At 43.3% G+C, this 21,170-nt stretch overlaps 1 protein-coding gene across 1 annotated transcript in view; it reads right to left on the reverse strand.

The window, feature by feature from the left end:
• Positions 1–17,201: 17,201 nt before the first annotated feature.
• Positions 17,202–21,170, reverse strand: part of Rasgef1c (RasGEF domain family member 1C) — an 83,425-nt gene continuing 79,456 nt past the window's right edge. Inside the window, exons 14-15 of the mRNA XM_045153690.1 lie at positions 19,827–19,899; positions 17,202–19,282 (exon numbers count right to left, since the gene is read on the reverse strand). Coding sequence (XP_045009625.1) covers positions 19,258–19,282; positions 19,827–19,899 — 98 coding nt within the window. The 3' untranslated portion in view covers positions 17,202–19,257. The remainder of the gene's footprint in view (positions 19,283–19,826; positions 19,900–21,170) is intronic.

The following is a 21,170-nucleotide window of genomic DNA, read 5'->3' on the forward strand; positions in this document are numbered from 1 at the left end:
GCAACCCACTCTGCTTCAGGAGTTTGACCTGTGAAGAATTCACCCATCAGTTTCCTTCTTCTCCCATTACAGTAGGGTGGAGCCATGGAGAATACCGGGCAGATGAATGGAAGGAGGAAATTGAGGCTGCAAGGCCATCTCCTCCCAGTCCTCAGGTGCCCTCCTTCAGCAGCCTTGCCCATCTGTAACAGCTTCTTCTCCTCACCCCTTTAGGATCGAAAGTGGTAACATCTCCCAAACAGGCTATTTGTAGCCTTTAAATACCTTTTATAATATTTCCTTTATAATCCTTTATAATATTCCTTAGAATATTTTCAGCCTTGTATTTATAAATGTATATTTATTAGACTTCCCCAGATTATCCAATCTGAAAGATTTCCTCTTTCCTTTTGGGTGGCAGGTGATCATAGCTCTACCAAGATAGTGGGGACATTTATATCATCAGTAGAAGGGAATAAGAGAGAAAGTTGAGATATGAAAAGAAAAAGTGATTCCAGGTGTCATGGAGAACCAGAGACTAGTTTCCAAAACCTGGTTTCTGTAGCTTTTCCTTTCTATCCCATGAGTTACCTTGTGAAGTTATTATTAGAATATACCATTATTTTTATTACTGTGAAATATATACTCCGTGACATGCAGGCAAGTAACAGGAGGCCCATTCATGTTTGAATTTGGTTTTCTGTTACTTGTCATAAACTATGCTGGAGTAGTTCATGGCTTGTGAAACTGTAAGATAGGTCACGACTAGCTCCAGAGATAGATTCTATTTCAGAGTTAGCTGATTTACTATCCAAACAATGTCAGCAAAGACGTGTTTGCCATTCATGATAAGGCTATTTTCTTTTTTTTATTTAATTTTTAAATTTTTATTAACATTTTCCATGATTATAAAAAAATATCCCATGGTAATTCCCTCCCGCCCCCCTGACACTTTCCCCTTTGAAATTCCATTCTCCATCATATTACCTCCCCATCTCAGTCATTGGAATCTCAATGTAGTTTTAATCTGCATTTCCCTGATGACTACTGATGTAGAACATTTTTTTAGATGCTTAAATGCCATTCGTATTTCTTTCTTTGAGAATGCTCTATTTAGCTCCATAGCCCATTTTTTGATTGGCTTGTTTGATTCCTTATTATTTAACTTTTTGAGTTCTTTGTATTTCCTAGATATTAATCCTCTATCAGATACATTGCTGGCGAAGATTTTTTCCCATTCTGTAGGTTGCCTCTTTGCTTTTTTCACTGTGTCCTTTGCAGTGCAAAATCTTTGTAATTTTATGAGGTCCCAGTGATTAATCTGTGGTTTTATTGCCTGAGCAATTAGGGTTGTATTCAGAAAGTCTTTGCCAAGACCAATATGTTGATTCCTTATTAGTTAACTTTTTAAGTTCTTTGTATATCCTAGATATTAATCCTCTGTCAGATATATAGCTGGCGAAGATTTTTTTTTCCCATTCTGTAGGTTGCCTCTTCACTTTATTTACAGTGTCCTTTGCAGTGCAAAATCTTTGTAATTTCATGAGGTCCCAGTGATTAATCTGTGGTTTTATTGCCTGAGCAATTGGGGTTGTATTCAGAAAGTCTTTGCCAAGGCCAATATGTTGAAGGGTTTCCCCTACTTTTTCCTCTAGCAGTTTCAGAGTTTCAGGTCTGATGTTAAGGTCTTTAATCCATTTGGGCTTAATTCTTGTGCATGGCGAGAGAGAAGAATCTATTTTCATCCTTCTGCAGATATATATCCAGTTTTCAAAACACCATTTGCTGAAGAGGCTGTCTTTTCTCCAATGAGTATTTTTGATAAGCCAGTTTTAACATACATTGAAATGTATGCAAGCTCTCTGGGTTCCCAAATTCTGTTTATTATATTTGTTAACTGTTTCCAGACCATAAAACTTGGATGCCTTCCTTAATTGGGTGGCTAGTTGCATTGTCTATATCAACACCCCTGAGGGATGAGATCATAATCTTCTTGGAAGCCATACTAAAGGAACAAAAATTACAAAGATCATTACAAATTACAATTACAAAGACCCTTGACAACAACTACCCTGATATGACAGCAAAGGAAAAGTAATGCACTGAGTGCCATACAAGAACTAAGTATCAAATGTTGTGTAACTTCTCATTAGCCTTTACTGCACAAGTATTTGTCATTCTTGCTAGTGCATGTAGCTTTAAGCAATTAAATTTGTAAAAAGAATACCTTAAGGAGAGAAAAATCAAGGAATTAGGAGTCATTATACATATCAAGACAAAAAATTCTAAATATCCCTACTAGACCTGAGAATAACTCCTCATCTCAGACCATTTTCCTTTACTTATACAGGGTAGAACCAAGAAAACTATTTGTGGCACAGAATTTCAGCAGAACAAAATGCAATAAAAGCAGATCACTGAAACACATTTGCTAGGGTCCATACAGAGGGCCTGGTGAATGAAACATTGTGTTATTTTGTTGCTGGAGTAACTGAAGAAAAAAAATGTGTTGCTAAATGGATTTTTGTAATCTCTTTACTACTTACAATATGGTAAAGCATATTTTTGTTTGTTTGGTGTTTTACTTGCTGTCCACAGTAAAACAGGTAACTTCACTTGGTCATTTTCTGTAGATGTGACATTTATATGGAAGCAAAATTCTAAATACCTCATCCTGCATTATCAAAAGAAAAAATTAGGGCTGGAGAGATTGCTTAGTGGTTAAGCACTTGCCTGTGAAGCCAAAGGACCCTGGTTCGAGGCTCGATTCCCCAGAACCCACATTAGCCAGATTCACAAGGGGGCACATGCGTCTGGAGTTTGTTTGCAGTGGCTAGAAGCCCTGGCATACCCATTCTCTCTCTCTCTCTCTCTCTCCCTCCCTCTTTTGCTCTGTCATTCTGAAATAAATTAATAAAAATAAACAAAAAGAGAAAAAGAAAAATACCATTAAAAAAAGAAAAAAATTGTATTTTGGCAGCACCAATTCTATTAATGTGACTAAACAGACTCTAATTGCTACTAAAATAGTATCATTGAAATATTTTTTACTTTAAAGATAATTCACTGGGGCCTTTTAATTCTCAAAGTACTTTATAGGCATTATTTTAGCTGGAATTAACTATGTAGTCTCAGGGTGGCCTCGAACTCACAGCAATCCTCCTACCTCTGTCTCCCAAGTGCTGGGATTAAAGGTGTGCATCACCATGCCTGGCTTTTTACACTAGCTGTTTTTATTGAGTAAAAATTATCTAGTGAAAGGGTATAGCCACTGTGTATTGTGTAGTAAGATTGCTCTGACCTACTTTTACAAAACGAATATCTTGCATTTGTTTTCTAAACTGAGAGTCTTGTAAGAAATGGAGTATAATTAAACATTTCAGAGACCTACTACCTACATGATCATAAGTAAAGGTAGGTCATTAAAGATAGATATTGTATACTGAATTAATTTTAAGATAATTTAATGAAACTGTAGAACTAAAATATCAAGAACTTAAAGAAATGTATAAAATTATATCTTCTATGAAACTTTTTGAAAAGGCAGTGTAATACCTATATGTACCATTAATCCATGCTAAAATATTTTGTATTACTATTCCTAAAGTTCATTGACTAAGGTATTTAATTATTTGAACAAAATAGCTTGTATGAAATGGTTTTCATATTACTTATATACTTTGACTATATTATTCAAAAAGAGCAGGTACACTAATACTACATATATATATACATATATATATATATATTTAATTTTTCTTTTCTTTATTTATTTACTTGTTTTAGTTTTTAAAGTTTATTTATTTGTTTGCAATCTGAGAAAGAGAGACAGAGAGAGAAAAAGAGAGAGAGAGAATGGGCACTCCAGGGCCTCTAGCCACTTCAAATGAACTCCAGATGTGTGTGTCCCTTGTGCATCTGGCTTACGTGGGTCCTGGGGCATCGAACCTGGGTCCTTTGGCTTCACAGGCAAATGCCTTAACTGCTAAGCCATTTCTCCAGCCCCTACATATATATATTTTTATAGTGATGGGAGCAACTTTCCTGAAGTTTAATCTTATTTCATTATATACCTTATTATGTCCTAGACAATGATCTTGTTTTTATTTTTCTCATAATTTATATTTGTATATATGCATACACACAAACTCAAATTAATTTATTGCTTTCTTGCAGGTTTTTTGAGGGACAAATGTTTTTATTTTTACATCTAAGTTTTATTTGGGCAAAACTGTCAATTGAGAAAAATAATAATAAAAGCATCTTTTGAAATTGACAAAACGTTGAGCTATAGACAACAGCATTAATAATCTGTCCTGTTTCCTTGAAAATCATAATTTCAATCTAGACAAACTTCCCTCTTGAGTGTGTCTCTGAGGTTGTTTCCAGGAAGGATGAACTGAAGGAGGAAGTCCTTCCCCCAGAGTGAGCCCTTCCCCCAGAATGGGTGCCCTCTTGGAGAAGGGCTTTATCTAAGGAGCTCTGGGCGGAAAGAATCCCCTTCTCCCACCTGCCTGAGAGTTCTGCTTGCTGCCTTTCAGTGTGAACTGAAGACCAGCAGCTCTCCCAGAAGCCTTCGGGCCTTCAGTGATGGATTGGGACTGCTGAGGCTTCCAGCCTCATGAATTGAGCAGCTATGGGGTTCCTTGACTCTTGGGACTGCAGATTGCTATTGTTGGACTGCCCTAAACTAATCTAATAAATCCCCCTTTTTAATACAATTCATTCTATTGGTTCTGTTCCTCTAGAGAACCCTGACTAATACAGAGACACACACAAGCCTATGCACATAACTATGTAGGAACACACACAAGCCTATCCATAAAACAATACAGGGACACACAAGCCTATCCACATAACCAGATGGGGACACATACCAGCTTGTCCACGTAACTATATAGAGACACACATTCAAGCTTATCCAAACAACAACAATGGTTTTGGGGGCTATTCTCCTTTACTACCATGACAGAAAATGGGCATCAATTTCTCAAAATAATCTGCTACTCTACCTTTATTCAAATGTTTCAAAACAACTAAGACATTCCTCCCCCCACCCCGTTTTCTTTGAATAGAATCCAGTGAAGGGTCTGTGTCTGATTTGCTTATGTCTTTTTCTAGCAATTCAGCCATGAATAGTCAGCCCCAGCTCAAAGCTTACCAGAAATAGATAGATCTCCTGAGGCTTTATGCTTGCTTGTCTCCTGCCCAGGACAGCACCACTCAGAATTTACCAGGAAATGTACTGAGTTCTGAAATTATTAGGTCACTAACACAAATATATTACATTCTACTTTTTCTGTTGTAGGGTCTCACTGTGACCTGGAATTCACTATGTAGTCTCAGGGTAACCTTGAACTCACGATAATCCTCCTACCTCTGCCTCTGGAGTGCTGAGATTAAAGGCGTGCGCCACCACACCCCACAAGTCTACTTTTTCTGCCTAAACATAAATTACACCACAATTACTATCACTTTCCTCATTTTCAGCATACTAAGAACCTCTCACCTCTGGGTACCCTGGCTAGCAGAAGGAAGCTGCCCTCCTTCCTTTTCCTTCAAGGTGTGGGGAAGGAAGGCCTGTCACTCTGACAGTCCCCAGAAGCCCAGAAGCCACAGACCATATTAGGGACTGTGACTTGGGCTTGGGTAAGATGATAGTGGGAAAACTGTGAAGGGAAAAACTGCAATAGACAAAATGGGACATATTTAGAACCTGTCATGTTGCAGAGTACAGAATTTAATAGTTAATGTGTGTATGTGCACATGTGTATAGAGGCCAGAAGAAAACGTTGGGTGTCATTCTCAGGCACTATCCACCTTCTTTGAGACAGGGACTCTTACTGGAGTAAGGCCTGGAACTCACCAGTTAGGCTAGACTAGCTGGTCAGTGAGCTCCAGGAATCCTCTTGCTCCACCTCCCCAGTGCTGGGATTACAAGCATGTGCCACCCCACCTGGATTTTTAAAAATTATTTATTTATTTATTTGAGAGCATCAGACAGAGAGAGAAAGAGGCAGATAGAGAGAATGGGTGCACCAGGGCCTCTAGCCACTGTAAACGAACTCCAGATGTGTGCACCCCCTTGTACATCTGGCTAACGTGGGTCCTGGGGAATTGAGCCTCGAACCAGGGTCCTTAGGCTTCACAGGCAAGCGCTTAACCACTAAGCCATCTCTCCAGCCCTGGATTTTTTTTTAAGTGGATTCTGGAGCTTGAACTCAGGTCCTCATGACTGAATCATCTCCCTAGCCTACACAGGGATTATTACAGCTAATTTGCAAGAAAGGAAAGTGAAGCCCAGAGAAGTGAGCTTTTTGCCCAGCTGATGAGTAGTAAGCAGGGACTTTAGAGAACAGGCTGGCTCCAGGGCCCTCCTGCTTGTCACACCATAGGTTGGTTCTAGGCTCAGGCATCAGATGAACCCTGTTTCCTTGCCTTTGGCCTAGTTCAGGAATCCAGAGACTTGAAGATGAGCTCTATCCAGGAATATGTGTAGGACCTGATCCCTCCGTTGGGATGCTGAGCAGGGATGAGCTGCCAGGGTGACTGCCTTTTAGCAGAATTGAAGGTATTACTTTGTCCTTTGTCAAGATAGGTTTGGTCAGAGTGATAAACGACTGAGCCAGAAGGAGCTGAGAAACAGCAAGTGAAGGCTAGCTGGAGCTGCCCTGGGCCAGCCAGCCAGCTGTCTTGTCTGACCACTGCCAGACTGACTTGGAGTGGTCACCCTGGAGTCCTGATGGCTACTCCACCATGAGAGTTAATATATTTAAGGGGCCTTCTGCTCAAAGCAAGATAAACAGGTATGGTCTAACATGTACAGAAAGAGACTCTGCTTGAAGGGAAAGTGACAGGGCTGGGCTCAGAAGGAAGAGAGTCCTGACGGATCTGGGAATCCGACTGGTTAGATGTAGAGAACAGCTTCAACTGGGGCTGCTGCTTGGATAAATTGTCAGTGTGTTCTTCCAGACTTGTGTTTGGGGGTGGTTTTTTTTCAAGGTAGGGACTCTTGGCCTGCTGACCTGGAACTCACCCTGTAACCCAGGCTGGCCTGAAACTCATGGGGACCCTCTTGCCTTAGCCTCCCAAGTGCTGGGATTACTGGTGTGCACCACCACACCCACCCAGCACAAGGTCTCCTGGTTCGTTTTTTACAGACAAGGCATCCTGAAGCCTCAAAGTCCCTTAGTATTTAAGGCTTTACTTAAACTCCTGATCTGCCTGCCTTTACTACCCAAGAACTAGGATTATAAGCATGTGTCACCACACCCAGTTTATGCAGTGCTGGAGTTGAAGCCAGGGCTTCAGGTGTTTTAGACAAGCACTCTGCCCATTGAGCTACATCCCTAACCCTCTTCTGGGTTTTGCATCTAACCCGATTGCTTTCAGTCAGGTGCCTTGCTAAGGGTGCTCCATTGAGACAACATGACTCAACAGGTACGGGACAAACAATGGCAGCCTGTATCTGATGTAGGGGGATGCCTACACAGACTGCCTGATCCCACTTTTTGCCAGGCAATGCTGACTTATTTCTCCAGAAGTAGAAGTGGGGTTCATCTATCATAGGTGGGGTGTTAGTCCCCTCCAAAAACTCATGTTGAACTTTAATCTCCAAAGGCATATGTTAATGATCCTTGTTACTTTTAGGAGAGAATTAGGATTAATGCGAGAGTCAGACCCTGTGATTCCATTAATAGCTTTATATTTTTAAAACTATTTTTATTTATTTGAGAGGGAGACAGAGAAAGAGGAAGATAGAATGAGAATGAGTATGGGCATGCTAGGGCCAACTGCCACTGCAAACCAAGTCCAGATGCATGTACTACTTTGTGCATCTGGGTTTACATGGGTACTGGGGAACTGAATTGGGGCCATCAGGCTTTGCAAGCAAGCAACTTTAACTGCTGAGTCATCTCTCCAGCCCAATTCCATTAATGGCTTTATAAGAAGAGAGGCATAAGCCATCAGGCTTCTGTTCTACCATGTGATGCCCTATGTTGCCTCAGGACCCTGTGGAAAATCCCCACCAGGTAGAAGATCCTCACTAGATGCTGACTTTCCAGCCTCTCCAGCACTGGGATTTCAAGCATGCCATCACACCCAGATTTTTTACATGGGTTCCTATTTTTCCTTGTGCTTACAAGGCAAGCCCTTTACTAATGGAGTTATCTTCCCAATCCAGTTTTTTGTTTTATTTTGATTTTGGTTTTTTGAGAGAGGGTCTCATGTAGCTCAGGCTGGCCTAAAACTCACTATGTAGCCAAAACCAACCTTGAACTCCTGAACATCCTGCCTTAGCCTCCCAAGGGCTGAGGTTTCATTTTACTTAGTTATGAACTCTATTCTTTTGAAACTTCCCTGTTTGTATTCAGATATAGCAACAGAAATTAGACTAAGACATCATCCAGGTAGGGGATCAAGTCTCTCCTAGGTCATTTATTGTCATTTGAGACCCAGAAGGCTGGAGATACAAGAGGAACCAATGTGAGTTGCCATCTTGAGGAGACACCTGGTCCAAGCTGCCTCGGAATGGACATTCAAACAAGAACAAACAATGTACATAAGCATGTTGATTATAGTATTAGCTATAGGGACAAAAATAATAAGCTCATTTATTTGTTAGGCAAATTATGATACAACAAATTTGAAGATGATTCGGCAGCTATTGATACATCAAGTAAGCTATAGCAATGTGGAAAATGCATCTGATTGTCTGCAAGAAAAAGCAGAATACAAACTAGATCTCTGGTTGCTGCTCTGTCTAGTCCACATGTGTGAGCAAGAACTGGATAGGAACAAGCAAGACAAAAATAGTTGGGTTTATTTTGGAGGATTAAGAAGGACTTTTTGGTGTCCTTATTTTAGGATTTTCAAAATATTCTCCTTTTTGCAGTAGTAAAAACTATCTTTTGATGACTTATCAAGAGATGCCAAGGAACATGTTAGAGGTAGTCAGAATGTAGTAGAGGGAATATTGGAATGTTGTTGGGGGGCTGAGTCTGGCAGAATTGAGGTAGTGGCTCCACATGATCTAGGGCACTCTCACAAAGATCCCCAGCCTCTTTTCACATTCTGGTCCCTACAAAGCTCTACCCAATGTACTTCCAGGTAGGGAGACCTGCTGCATCTTCCCCTTCCTCCTGCCCACGCTGGATCATGAGAATGCTAGCTGTGATGATTGATCTTGATCACCAACTAGACTAGATTGAGAAGCACCTCAGTTACTAAGACACAGCTCTGGGTGCATGTGAGAATGTTTGCAGAGGGGTCAAGTAAGGTGGAGAGAAGTCTGTCCTGAACATGGGTGACACCATCCTATAGGCTGAGGATAAAAAGGACAAGAAGAAAGGATGCAGTACAGGCAGTTCTCTCTCTTTGTCCTCCCTGGCTGCCATGATATAAACTACTCTGTTCCCCCACATCCTCCTTGCACTGAAACCTTTGAAACCATGAGCCAAAGTAAAACTTCTCCTTTGAACTATTTCTCAGGTATTTTGTCACAGTGATGGAAGTCTGACAAACAGAAGTGGTGCACTGGGTGGAGAATCAAGGGCAGAGATATCTGGGCAGGGAAGATATTCCTTAGGTGCTAAACTGCTGTCTATATTCTTCTACACTCCTTTGTCTAAACTGCTCTGGGACAGTTTTACTGCCCACTGCATCTCCATGCAGCTCAGCTGATGGGAGTGGATGAAAATGAGAGAAATTCCTCTAAACTTAGAATCTGATATCTTGTCATTCTGAACATTCGCCCATGCCACTTATTTTAAGACTCCTAAATTATGACAACCTAGTGTTGTGGTTTGAAAGTAAAATATCCACCATATTCTCATGTGTTTAAACACTTGGTCCCCAGCTGGCGGTGCTGTTTGGGAAGGCTGTGGAAGCTTTAGGAGTTGGAGCCTTTCTGGAGGAAGTGTATCAATAGGGCCAGGCCTTGAGGTAATGTAGCCTGGCCCCACTTCAGTTTATCCTCTGCTTCCTGCCTGTGCTGTGATGAGCTTGCTTCCTGTTCTACTACCATGACTTCCCTTCCATGAGATGTCCTTAAGAACTGTAAGCCAAAAATAATCCCTTTCTTTCCTCAGGTTGCTTCTGGTAAGGTAGTTGTTCACAACAGCAAGACGGTAACTGATACACCTAAAAATACGGAGCTGCTTCTGGCTGAGGGAACCTAATTCAGCTAAAAGAAGGACTGGGGATCTTAAGCTGTGAGGAGGGAAGTTGGGGGAGAGCCTCAAAACAGGATGATGGTCTGCAGACTCAGGGTGGCATACCATTATTGGGCCATTTTAGTCCCCAGTGTCAGAATCCCAGCTCAGGAGAGTTTTATAGGCCAATTGTGATTAAGTCTGGAGCCTGTGCCTAACCTTAGGCACAGCTGAATCCAAGAAGTCAAAAAATATCATAAGTTGGGCTCACTCTGTCCCTGACTCAGCCTTGATCTCTTTTGGGTTTGGCTTGGGTTCTCAGATGGCTTATTGAACAATCTCAAATCACAGAAGTGAAAAAGCCTTTGTTTTGGATTTCAGGGCAGGAAACACAGGTTCAGATTGCTCAGAATGAGGGATTTTAAAGAAGGCTGAGAAAGTGGGAGCCCAAATGGGAAAGCAGCACAAAGCAATAAAACTTCTTTTGTGATTCCACATGTGAGAGAAAGCATGTGATATTTGTATTTCTGCATCTGCCTGCACTTGCTTTTCTCCTACTACCTGAAGCTTGGGGACCATTTCTTATAATTGCTCGCCATCAGAATATTTAAGATAAGCTCCACCACTGGGGACTATTAGTGGCAAAACTCAACAAAGTTACATCTTTTGTGTTGAACCCTGCTGCAGGCCACCTCTCCTCCTTGTGGTTGATCCAGGTAGCTTCTATCTCATGAGACCACCGTTCAACAGATAACTTCCAATACTACCACCAAAGGGAAGAAGGGATGGAGGAGACCTATCAGTTATTTTCTGCCTTAGTTCAAAAGTGACACACATCACTGAGACTACCATCCAGGGTTAACTTTATTCCAGGGACACCTAAGACATATATGGAACAGCATGAGTATGTTGTGTGCACTGTCAATCACCATGATATAAAACTTTTGAAGACTGAATGTGTTCATTTGTTACCATACTTCTTTATGCCTTTGTAATAAAGAAGGAAACATGTAAAAATGAAACAAAATTCTTTTGAAATGCCAGGTGTGGTAACATGTACATTCAAGCAGGAAGCAGGAGGCTCATGAGTTCAAGACCAGCCCTGGCGACACAGAGATTCTGTCTCATAAAAATGTTTTGTAGGGAGATGGGAACATAACTTAGTTACATCTGCTCCTGAAGGGTGCTTGTCTGTGTTGGTGGTGGCTGCTTTTCTCTGTCTTGTCATGGATCTGTGAAAGGGGACCAGTTTCTTCTGTTATTATGGAACTTTCCCTATATTTGTAATTTTCAAATAAATCCCTTCCTCCCATAAACTGTATCTGGTCTGGAGGCCCATCCCAGTGACCTGAAGCTATCTACTACACCAGGTGAAGCACAAAGTAGCACTTCATCTGGAGTTTGTTTGCAGAGGCAGGAGGCCATGTTGTGCCTATGTTCTCCCCCCCCCTCTCTCTCTCTCTCTCTCTCTCTCTCTGTCTCTATCTGCTTGCAAATAAGTAAATAAAAAGTTTCATTGGCACATGATAATTTTACATATTCATGGGTTAAACTGTGATAATGTGCTAACCCTATAAATGTATGAAGATTAAATCAGGCTAATTAACATTTCAACAAGGTCAGTCAAAGAGACTCCAGAGAAATGTTTAATCTTGGGTATAAAATTTTGCTACTGTGTGAATATATATATATATATATATATATATATATATATATATATATTTGTTGTTATTGTTGTTGTTTTGAGGTAGGGTCTCACTCTAGCTCAGGCTAACCTGGAATTCACTATGTAGTCGCAGGGTGGCTTCGAACTCACGGTGATCCTCTTACCTCTGCCTCCCAAGTGCTGGGATTAAAAGCGTGTGTCACCACACCCAGCTTACTTTGTGGATATTTTTCATTGGCTTTGTTTTAAAAAATAGTGCAGCCTGGTATGGTAGCCCATCCCTGTGATCACAACAGCATTCTTGCCAATGAGGCAGACAGAAAGATTAAAAAGTTCAAAGGCTAGCTTAGGCTACATAGCAAGACCCTTTCTCAAAAAAAGAAAAAGAAAGAAAATATTGCTTTGAAATATTATTAATTAGATTGAGTTTTTAGTACACTATACAATTTTTCACATGAGAGTTGTGACATGTCCTGTGACCCAAATCCACTCCAGGACATAAGCACCATCTTGGGCACTCAGCAGACTAACCGGAAGTTCAGGTGTGGCTGAGGGCAAGGACTGTTAATGAGCTGGAGTAACTGCTCAGCTTTCGCTATTTAGGGCTGGGCAGTCTGTCCCATAATCACAAGTGAGAAAGGTTCTCCCCAGGTGAGTCCCACTGAGGCCATACCTCCTGGAGGGAATAGATTACAGAACATCTTGGGGGAGACATGGCAACTGATGGGTGGAGGAGGAAGGGCTGCATTAGTGGGAGGGTCAGCAATATCAGCAACTCCCAGCTTTCTGGAGGGAGGTGCGAGGCCAGAGGCCCAGTGTTGGCTCAGGATCGGGTTGGTCTTGGCTCCAGGATGTGTGGCTGAACCAAGTTGGGTGATGCGTCTGGACACCTCCCTACAATAATCCAGGAGCTGCACCCCACGAAACTTCAGCAGCTAGGATAAATATTTTTAAAAAAAGTTAGCTGGGCATGGCGGTGCTCTTAATCCCAGAATTTGGGAGACATAGGTAGGCAGATCTCTGTGAGTTTGAGGCCACCCTGAGACTACATAGTGAATTCCAGGTCAGCCTGGGTTAGGGTGAAACCCTACTTCAAAAAAGCAAACAGTAAAAAAATAAATAAATAAATTGACAAGCAGTAGCCCACAGGTTGTCTGCCTATTTTTTGTAATGTTTATTGGATATTTGGCAAAGACTAGAGAGCAAAAGCCTCTGCGGTGTTTCAAAGAGGCGCCACTGAGGGGACTGGATGGTGACATATTTTTTTGGGAAAGAAAACTGCCAATATCTATTCAAACCTAAAGCTTACTTCTTTGGTTGCATCACTGCATTAAAAAAATCCATCTAATTTCCATAGAACTAAAACTACAGTACAGTTGATGACACAATGTTTTAGTCTTAAGTGATTAAAACAAAAACTGTGCCTGTATTCTATCTCCCTTCCCTCAATCCTCTGCCCCACCTGGTACCAGAAAGGTGGGTATAGATACTTTCTGATTGGGAGCTGGGCATGGGCATATCCCTGGGATCCCAGCGCTAGGGAGGCTGAGGCAGGAGGTGATTTGAGATCATCCTGAACTACATAGTAAATTCCAGACAGCCTTGGGCTATACATGGAAATCTTGTCCCAAGAACAGAAAAAACAACGGCTGGAGATGTAGCTCAGCTGGTAGACTGCTTACCTAGTATTCATGATGCCCTGAGTTCGATCCCCAGCACCACCTAAGCCAGAATGTCTTTTCAGTAGGGCTTTCTTATCCCAGGAGCGAGGTCTAGTGGGGAGGAGCTTTGCAATCTCAGCTGCTCCTGGCTGGAGTGGAGTTTTTGTCATTCTGCATGAAAGTGAGCACTTCCAATGCCATGACACTCACTGCTCTTCTGGAGTTTTAGTAAATCGTCTTTTCTCAAATTATTTTTATTTATTTATCTGCATGTGTGTGGTAAGTGTTTACATATGTATGCTTGTATATGTGTGGGTGCACATGTCAGGGTGTATGTGCAAACCAGGGGACAACCTCAGGAGTGGTTCAGGAATGCTTTCCACCTCTTTTTGAGGCAGTGTCTCTCATTAGCCTGGAACACACCAATTAGGCTAGACTAGATAAATGGCAAGCTCCAGGGATCCTCCTATCTCTGCTGCCTCAGTTCTGGGATTACAAGCATGCATTGCCACATGTGGGGCACTTTACCCACTGATCTACCTTCCCAGCCTGAAGTTTCTTCAATAAAATTTTCTTCAGGGAACTGGGACAATGGCTCAGTGGTTAAGGTGCTTGTTTGCAAAACCTGCCAGACTGGGTTCAACTCCCAAGCCACCCATGTAAGCCAAACTCAAAAAGTGGTGCAAGCATCTGGCATTCGTTTGCAGCAGTAAGAGGCCTTGGTGCATGTACACATACACACACACAAAGATAAATAAATAATTTTTAAAAAGAACTTCATTGCTCTATGCTTTTAAAAAACATTAAGAGTTAACTTCAGAAATAAATTAAGAAATAATTTTTTACCACTTACATTTGCTTCATAGGAGCTGGTCATGGAACTCTTCATACCAGTGCAGGGCTCTATTGCATGGCCACAGGCTCTCTCAGGCAGTCCCACGGGTTGGACTGAGGGCCTTGTACATGCTAGGCAAGTGCTCTACCACTGAGCTGCACTTCAGCCCCAATTTTATTGGTATTTTAAAATTATTATTTTATTTATTTATTCATTTATTTATGTTTGTTACTTGAGGTAGGGTCTCACTCAAGCCAGGCTGACCTGGAATTTACTATGTAGTCTCTAGATTTCAGGTTGGCCTCAAAATCACAGTAAGCCTTCTACCTCTGCCTCCAAAGTGCTAAAATTAAAGGTGTGCATCATCACACCCAGAAAAATTATTTATTTTTAGAGATAGAGATCGAATGGGTGTTTAAAGAGGACAACTTTTTTTTTGTTTTAATGAGAGAGAGAGAATTGGTGCACCAGGGCCTCTAACCACTGCAGTGGAACTCCAGACATGTGTGCCACCTTGTGTGCATGTGTGACCATGTGCATCTGGCTTACTGGGGCTCTAAAGAGTTGAACCTGGGTCTGTAGGCTTTCCAGGAAAGTCCTTTAACAGTTAAGCCATCTCTCCAGCTCAAGGACAACTTGTGACTCCTTCTTTGCTGTTCTTTCATTTGAGGCAGGGTTTCTCTCTCTTTTTAAAGTATGCTTAGGGGCTGGAGAGATGGCAAGCCTAAGGACTCTGGTTCGAGGCTTGATTCTCCAGGACCCACATAAGCCAGATGCACAAGGTGGCACATGCATCTGGGGTTCATTTGCAGTGGCTGGAGGCCCTGGCGTGCCCATTCTCTCTCTCTGCCTCTTTCTCTCTCTGTTGCTCTTAAATAAATAAATAAAAATTAAGAAAACAAAAATTTTGACGGGCATGGTGGCACACACCTTTAATCTCAGCACTTGGGAGGCAGAGGTAGGAGGATCACTGGGAGAGGCCACTCTGAGACTTGTGAATTCTAGGTCAGCCTGGGCTAGAGTCAAACCCTATCTCGAAAAAAAAAAAAAAAGTATACTTAGAGATAGAGAGAGAAAGAGAGAGAGAGAGAGGGAGAGAGAGAGAATGGACACTCTAGGATCTTTTGTCATAGTAAACACACTCCAGATGCATATGCCACTTTGTGCATTTGGCTTTACATATGTACTGGGGACTTCAACCTGGGCTGTTGGGCTGACAGGCTTTGCAAGCAAGTGTATTTAACCACTGAGCAATCCCCTCAGCCTTCTCTCTATGTGTGTGTGTGTTTGAAGCAAGTACTCACTGTAGCCCAGGCTGACCTAGCACTCACTCTGTAGCCCAGGCTGGCCTCAAGCTCACAGTAATCCTCCCTCAGCCTCCTGAATGCTAAGATTAAAGGTATTAAAGGCATACACCACCATGCCTGGCTCAAGGCAGGCTTCTCTTGATCTTATTCTGCTTTTGTTCCTTTTGCTGTGCTTGCCAATAGCATCCCAGAAATCCTCCAGTCACCACCAGCCATCTCACTATCAGAATGTGGGGATCACAGAAGCCTGTCATGGCTTCCAGCTTTTTATGTAGGTCTGAGGATGGAACTTGGGTACTCAGGCTTGTTTTATCCACTGAGCCATCTTCCCAGACTCATGTAAAAATTTTTTTTGGAGACTGGTTTTGCTATGTAGCCCATGCTATTTAAACAACTGTTCATCCTGATTTGGCCTACCTAGTACTAGGATCACAAACATATGCTACCAAGCAGGGCTTAGCAATGCCTTTAAAATTTTTCATTTGCATATGTATGTAACAAAAACCGCCGTTCCCTCCCCTTCCTTCTTTTTTCCTATTCCCCAGAGGTGCTCTGGGGCTAAAGCTACCTGCTAGCCATCTCTCCAGGAAGCATTTCCCAGAGCCACTTCCCCTCCTTGCTCATTTCATCTCTGTTGCTCCCTTGCTATCTGCCCTTGTGCTGGATCATGCGTGATTGTAGACCTTCACCTTCTTGAATTATTAATTTTGGTGCCATGTATCTTGCTGCAGGAGCCTAATTCTGACACTAAGGACTGACATGGATTTGTGGGGGCCTCTTGAGCTATGCTGGCAGGAGGGTGCGACCTCTGTGGGATCACAGGCACCTTTGTATCACTGTATCCTCATAACAGCTTGCAGAGGTGGGCTAAGTGGTGATGTATATATCTAGGTTCATAGTTATGGACCGTGGGTGGTTTCTAATCATTTTCTGTCCAACAGCACTGCAATGAAGGAGACAGGACCATAGTTGGATAAATCTCTGGAGATGATATAGCCATATACAGCATTCACACATTTGGAATTTTGATAGAAACTTCCTGCTGTGGCTGGCTGCTGTGTGTCTCCCCAGGGTCCATGTATGGGAAACTTGGTCTCCAGGATGTTAGTATTGGGAGGTCCTATGGAACTTTGAAGAGGAAGCTGGAGGCCCTGCCCTCCATGCAATGCCCTGGCCGTTCTCAGCTGTGAGCTGGAGACCAAGATGGCATCTCTTTAGGGAAGGCTGGTGAGTCATCAGTGTGGTCCAGGGACAGATTCTATGGCTATGAGCAAGGCTCACCCTTGTTTAGGATCCATGGTAGCAGCTGGAGAGTGGCACAATGACCTGCACATGGGACTTGGCTCCTGGAAAGGTCCCACCCAGTGTTTGACACCCAGCAGCTGTTCAGACACATATGAAGCAACTGTGAGGGCCCCTTGGATGTTAGGCACAAACAGATTTAGCTTAAGGCCCCCAGCTTTGCATTCTTGACAGGCCCAAAAGTAGGCTGCCTCATTCTCTCCTGCCTTGGGCTCTTTCCTGGTTAGTGGTGAGCACCAGAGAGCTCAGGTCTTACCTTTTCATCCCTGAAGTCCATTCTATGTTAGGCCATGGAGGGGCTAGCAGGCCCGGAGGAGGGAACTGCTGTTGGGGTGAGTTGCTCCGCAAGCTGGGGCAGGAGACAGGCTACTTGGGCTGGATCTGGGCCCTGGGTCAGTTTCACAGGCATCAGCCCTGGACCTGGCAAGCCCAGCCCAGCTCATTCTACTCTCTTTACCCTAGAATCTGACAAGAAGCTCTCAGTGTGGCCAGGAGGCAGGGAGAGTCTGCTGATGCCTACATGGGGTCTTTTTAAATGTTGCCCACAGGTTGCCAAGGACAGAAGTACAATTTTGTATAAGAGTGGGGGGAATTAGGAAGCAGCTTCTGGGGCCCTGAAAATTCCCAGCACTGGTTGGGAGTTGGATGTGGTCTGGGGCTGAAGCCAAGCTGCTGCCCTACCCCAGGTCCCTGCTCTGCTTGCATTCTCTAGGGTCTCAGGTGAAAGAAACAGTGTGGTGTAGGTACCAGGCAGACTCCATTCAATTCTAACACACTGTGTCCCATGCCTCTGCCAGATGACTGCCTGCAGTGGCCTTACTGAGATCCTCTGTTCAGCAGACAGAACTCCCTGTGTTGTTAAGGCACCTAGGCTGCTGGCCATCTTCTCTTTGAGATGGGATCTACTGTGGTTTGAATATAATCTGTCCCTTATAGGCTTATGTCTGAACACTTGGTCCCCAGCTAGAGGCACTGAAATTGAAGTCTGTCGGCCATTTAGGAGGTGGAGCCTTGCTGAAGGAAGAGGACTGCTAGGGGGCAGGACCTCAAAATTTTATATCAGGTCCCTCTTCCTGTTCTCTGCTTCCTGACTGAAGATTCCTTGTGACCAGTGACCCAGTGACTTTTTAGTTGGGTATTTTGTCACAGCAATGAGAAGAATAATTAATACAGGGACCCAAGACTAGGATAGCTGAGTCTAGTTCTGGGCAGAGCACAGCCTCAGGGTCCTGATGTGAGCAGGAGCCAGCCAGGGTGGGTTAGTAAGCCTGAACTCCCCATTTCTTATGTCTCTCTACACCTAAAAGGTCCTGACCAGGAGGATGGATACACTTTGCACTCACTGACTTCCTGGCAGACTGTTCATTTGCTTCTGGGCTCAGTGTTCAAGGGACTGGAAATACACATATTGGGTGTGGGCTGAAGGAAGAGCCTCAGTATATCTTATTGACTTTCTCCACTCTGCACCAGAACTGTTAAGCACCATGCAGGCCAGAAAGTATCCAGTGACCAGAGGTTTACTAAGCACTGCTATGCACCAGGCTCTGTCAACCCAACATGCCATGTGGATTAGAAGCAGCCACAGTATCCCGTTCTTGAAGTGCATTATTGTGTTTTTGGTGCCAAGCTGGGAACCTCCCAGCCCTGTATCCTGGTTGAAGCTCATCTTAGGCCCGAGGATGAGAAATGCAGCCAACTTGTATATGCACAGTGGATGTACAAACTCCAACTCTAAAGCTCACAGGGGCAGCAGGTTGTAATGTATACATGGTCAAGTCTGTGACTCTGGTTTGTCCCACTGAACTGCTTCACACCTGTCACCTGAAGGCTATCCTGATACCAGCAGGATTCAGAAAGGGAAGGGTGACCAGGGCTGCAGAAACAAGTCCATTGGAGGGATAGGGTAGGGACATCGGCAGAATGGCAGGGGCTGGTACAGGCACATCTCATGTCATGCTTACTTTAGTCAAAGAGGCCCCCAAGCCTCCTGGTGATAGGCTGGGGTGTTAATCTCCATGGCACTTGTTACTCATAAGATCAGGTCACCCAGCCCCCTGGGATAGTGCTGTGTTGTGACAGACTGACTAGCAACATGACCCCTTGGTCACGAAGACAGAGTTTCCCCAAGGCATAATCACCCACATGCCTGGAAGCCCTGCCAGGTCAGTCATGGCGGAAGCCTCACAAAAGATTTTCTGTGCCTATGGGGTCATATGGCGATGTCAGGTTGCAGGATCTCAGTCTGCAAAGTAGTGAGGCAGGCATCAGTGTCCACCCACAGGGCCATCTGAGGCAGGACTGATGATGACCTCCATTGGCTCCATCTCTTCTTCCTCCTTCAGCTCGGTGTGTTTCATGTCTTCCCCAGAATAGATGATCTGCAAGTTCAAACACACTGGAGAGTGGGTGAGAGCCCAGCCTTTGGGTGGGCCTGTTCCCAGCATGGGCAACATTCCCACAGGGGAGAGGAGGTGGACATGAGGCTGTCAGCAGATCTTTTTGGCTCAGTTCTCTAAGTCTAGTTCTGTGAGTCATTTTCATGCTAACAAGCAGGAGATGGTGTGTGTATGTTTTTGTTATTTGCTGGTATTAAAATATGGGCTTGAAGCTTCTGGCCATGAAGCATGCATGCATCTAGTTCATCCACAGAAACACTACCATGCATGTATGAGGGGTTATCAGCCCAGTCTTTTTCTCATATTCCCCAAATTCTGTCCTGACTCTGTGATGTCAGCCTATTCCTATCCCATCCCCAGATGGTCAAGTCCTCAGGAGGCTGTAAGTGGTAGCTTAGAAGCTCCTCAGCCTTAGCCTGAGCCCAACCCTTTCCCTCCATTCTACCTCTCATCCTGCATATAGACAACCCTTAGAGAGCTCCATCTCTCTTTTTCTGTGTGATTTTCATACTGCACTTAGACTCACCTTAGAGACCTCCACCTCTCTTTTTCCATTTGGTTGTCTGGGCTTTCACTTTCATAGGAAGCCAAATAAAGACCTAGAGAGAAAAGGAAGTGAAATTATATAATTATGGTTAATGACTATAACCTGTTTGATACACAGAGCTTGACTTGAACTATTTTTAATTTTTTTATTTACTTATTTATTAGAGAGAGAAAGGCACAGATGTGTATATGAGAGAGAGAGAGAATGGGCACGCCAGGGCCTGTAGCTACTGAAAACAAACTCCACATGCATGCACCACCTTGTGCATCTGGCTTACATGGGTACTGAGGAATCCAACCTGGGTCCTTTGGCTTCTCAGGCAAGCACCTTAACCACTAAGCCATCTCTCCAGCTGGACTTAAACTTTTTTTTGGTTTTTCAAGGCAGGGTCTCTAGTTCAGGCTGACCTAGAATTCACTATGTAGTCTCAGGGTGGCCTCAAACTCACAGTGATCCTCCTACCTCTGCCTCCCAAGTGCTGGGATTAAAGGTGTGCACCACCACACTCAGCTGAAAGTTTTGAATTAAACTTTTTGTTGGAAGATTATTGTTCACATATAATTGTAGGAATACTATGCAAAGATTTTGAGACCTCTTTATCCAGTTTCCCCAATAGCATCCACTTGCTAAACTATAGTATATATGGCCTGTCCCTCACTTACAAGAATTTGACATAATAAGCCAGGCGTGGTGGTGCACGCCTTTAATCCCAGCACTCGGGAGGAAGAGGTAGGAGAATCGCCATGAGTTCAAGGCCACCCTGAGACTCTGTAGTGAATTCCAGCTTAGCCTGGGCCAGACTTACCTCAAAAAAAAAAAAAAAATTTTGACATAAGTTTTTTTCTACTTTAGTGTGCTGCAAAGTGACTCTATTTAAGAGAAACCACAGTTTGAAATTTGAGTTTGGATCTTTTCCTGGGCTAGTGATATGCAGTGTGATGTCTTCTAGAGGCACTGGGCAGAGGCTGCCACAGCTCCCAGCTTGCCACGTGTCCAGCCAGCACTCCGCAGCATCGAGAAGCCACATAGCATATTACACACTTGATTACACAATAGGTTTTGTGTTAGATGACTCTGCTCAACTATAGACCAATGTAAACTATCTGAGCACATTTAACAAAGGCTATGAGATTGATAGGTTAAGGTACTAGATGCATTTTTTTTAAAGGATTTATTTGTTTATAGGAAAGAGAGAGAGAGAGAGAAAGAAAACAGAGAGACAGAAATATAGGCATCCCAGGGCCTCTAGCCACTGCAAATGAATTCCAGATGCATGCACTACCTTCTGTATCTGGCTATACATAGGAACTGGGGATTTTATCC

The sequence above is a fragment of the Jaculus jaculus genome, chromosome 6, assembly GCF_020740685.1.
Source record: "Jaculus jaculus isolate mJacJac1 chromosome 6, mJacJac1.mat.Y.cur, whole genome shotgun sequence".
Classification (NCBI taxonomy): Eukaryota; Metazoa; Chordata; class Mammalia; order Rodentia; family Dipodidae; genus Jaculus; species Jaculus jaculus.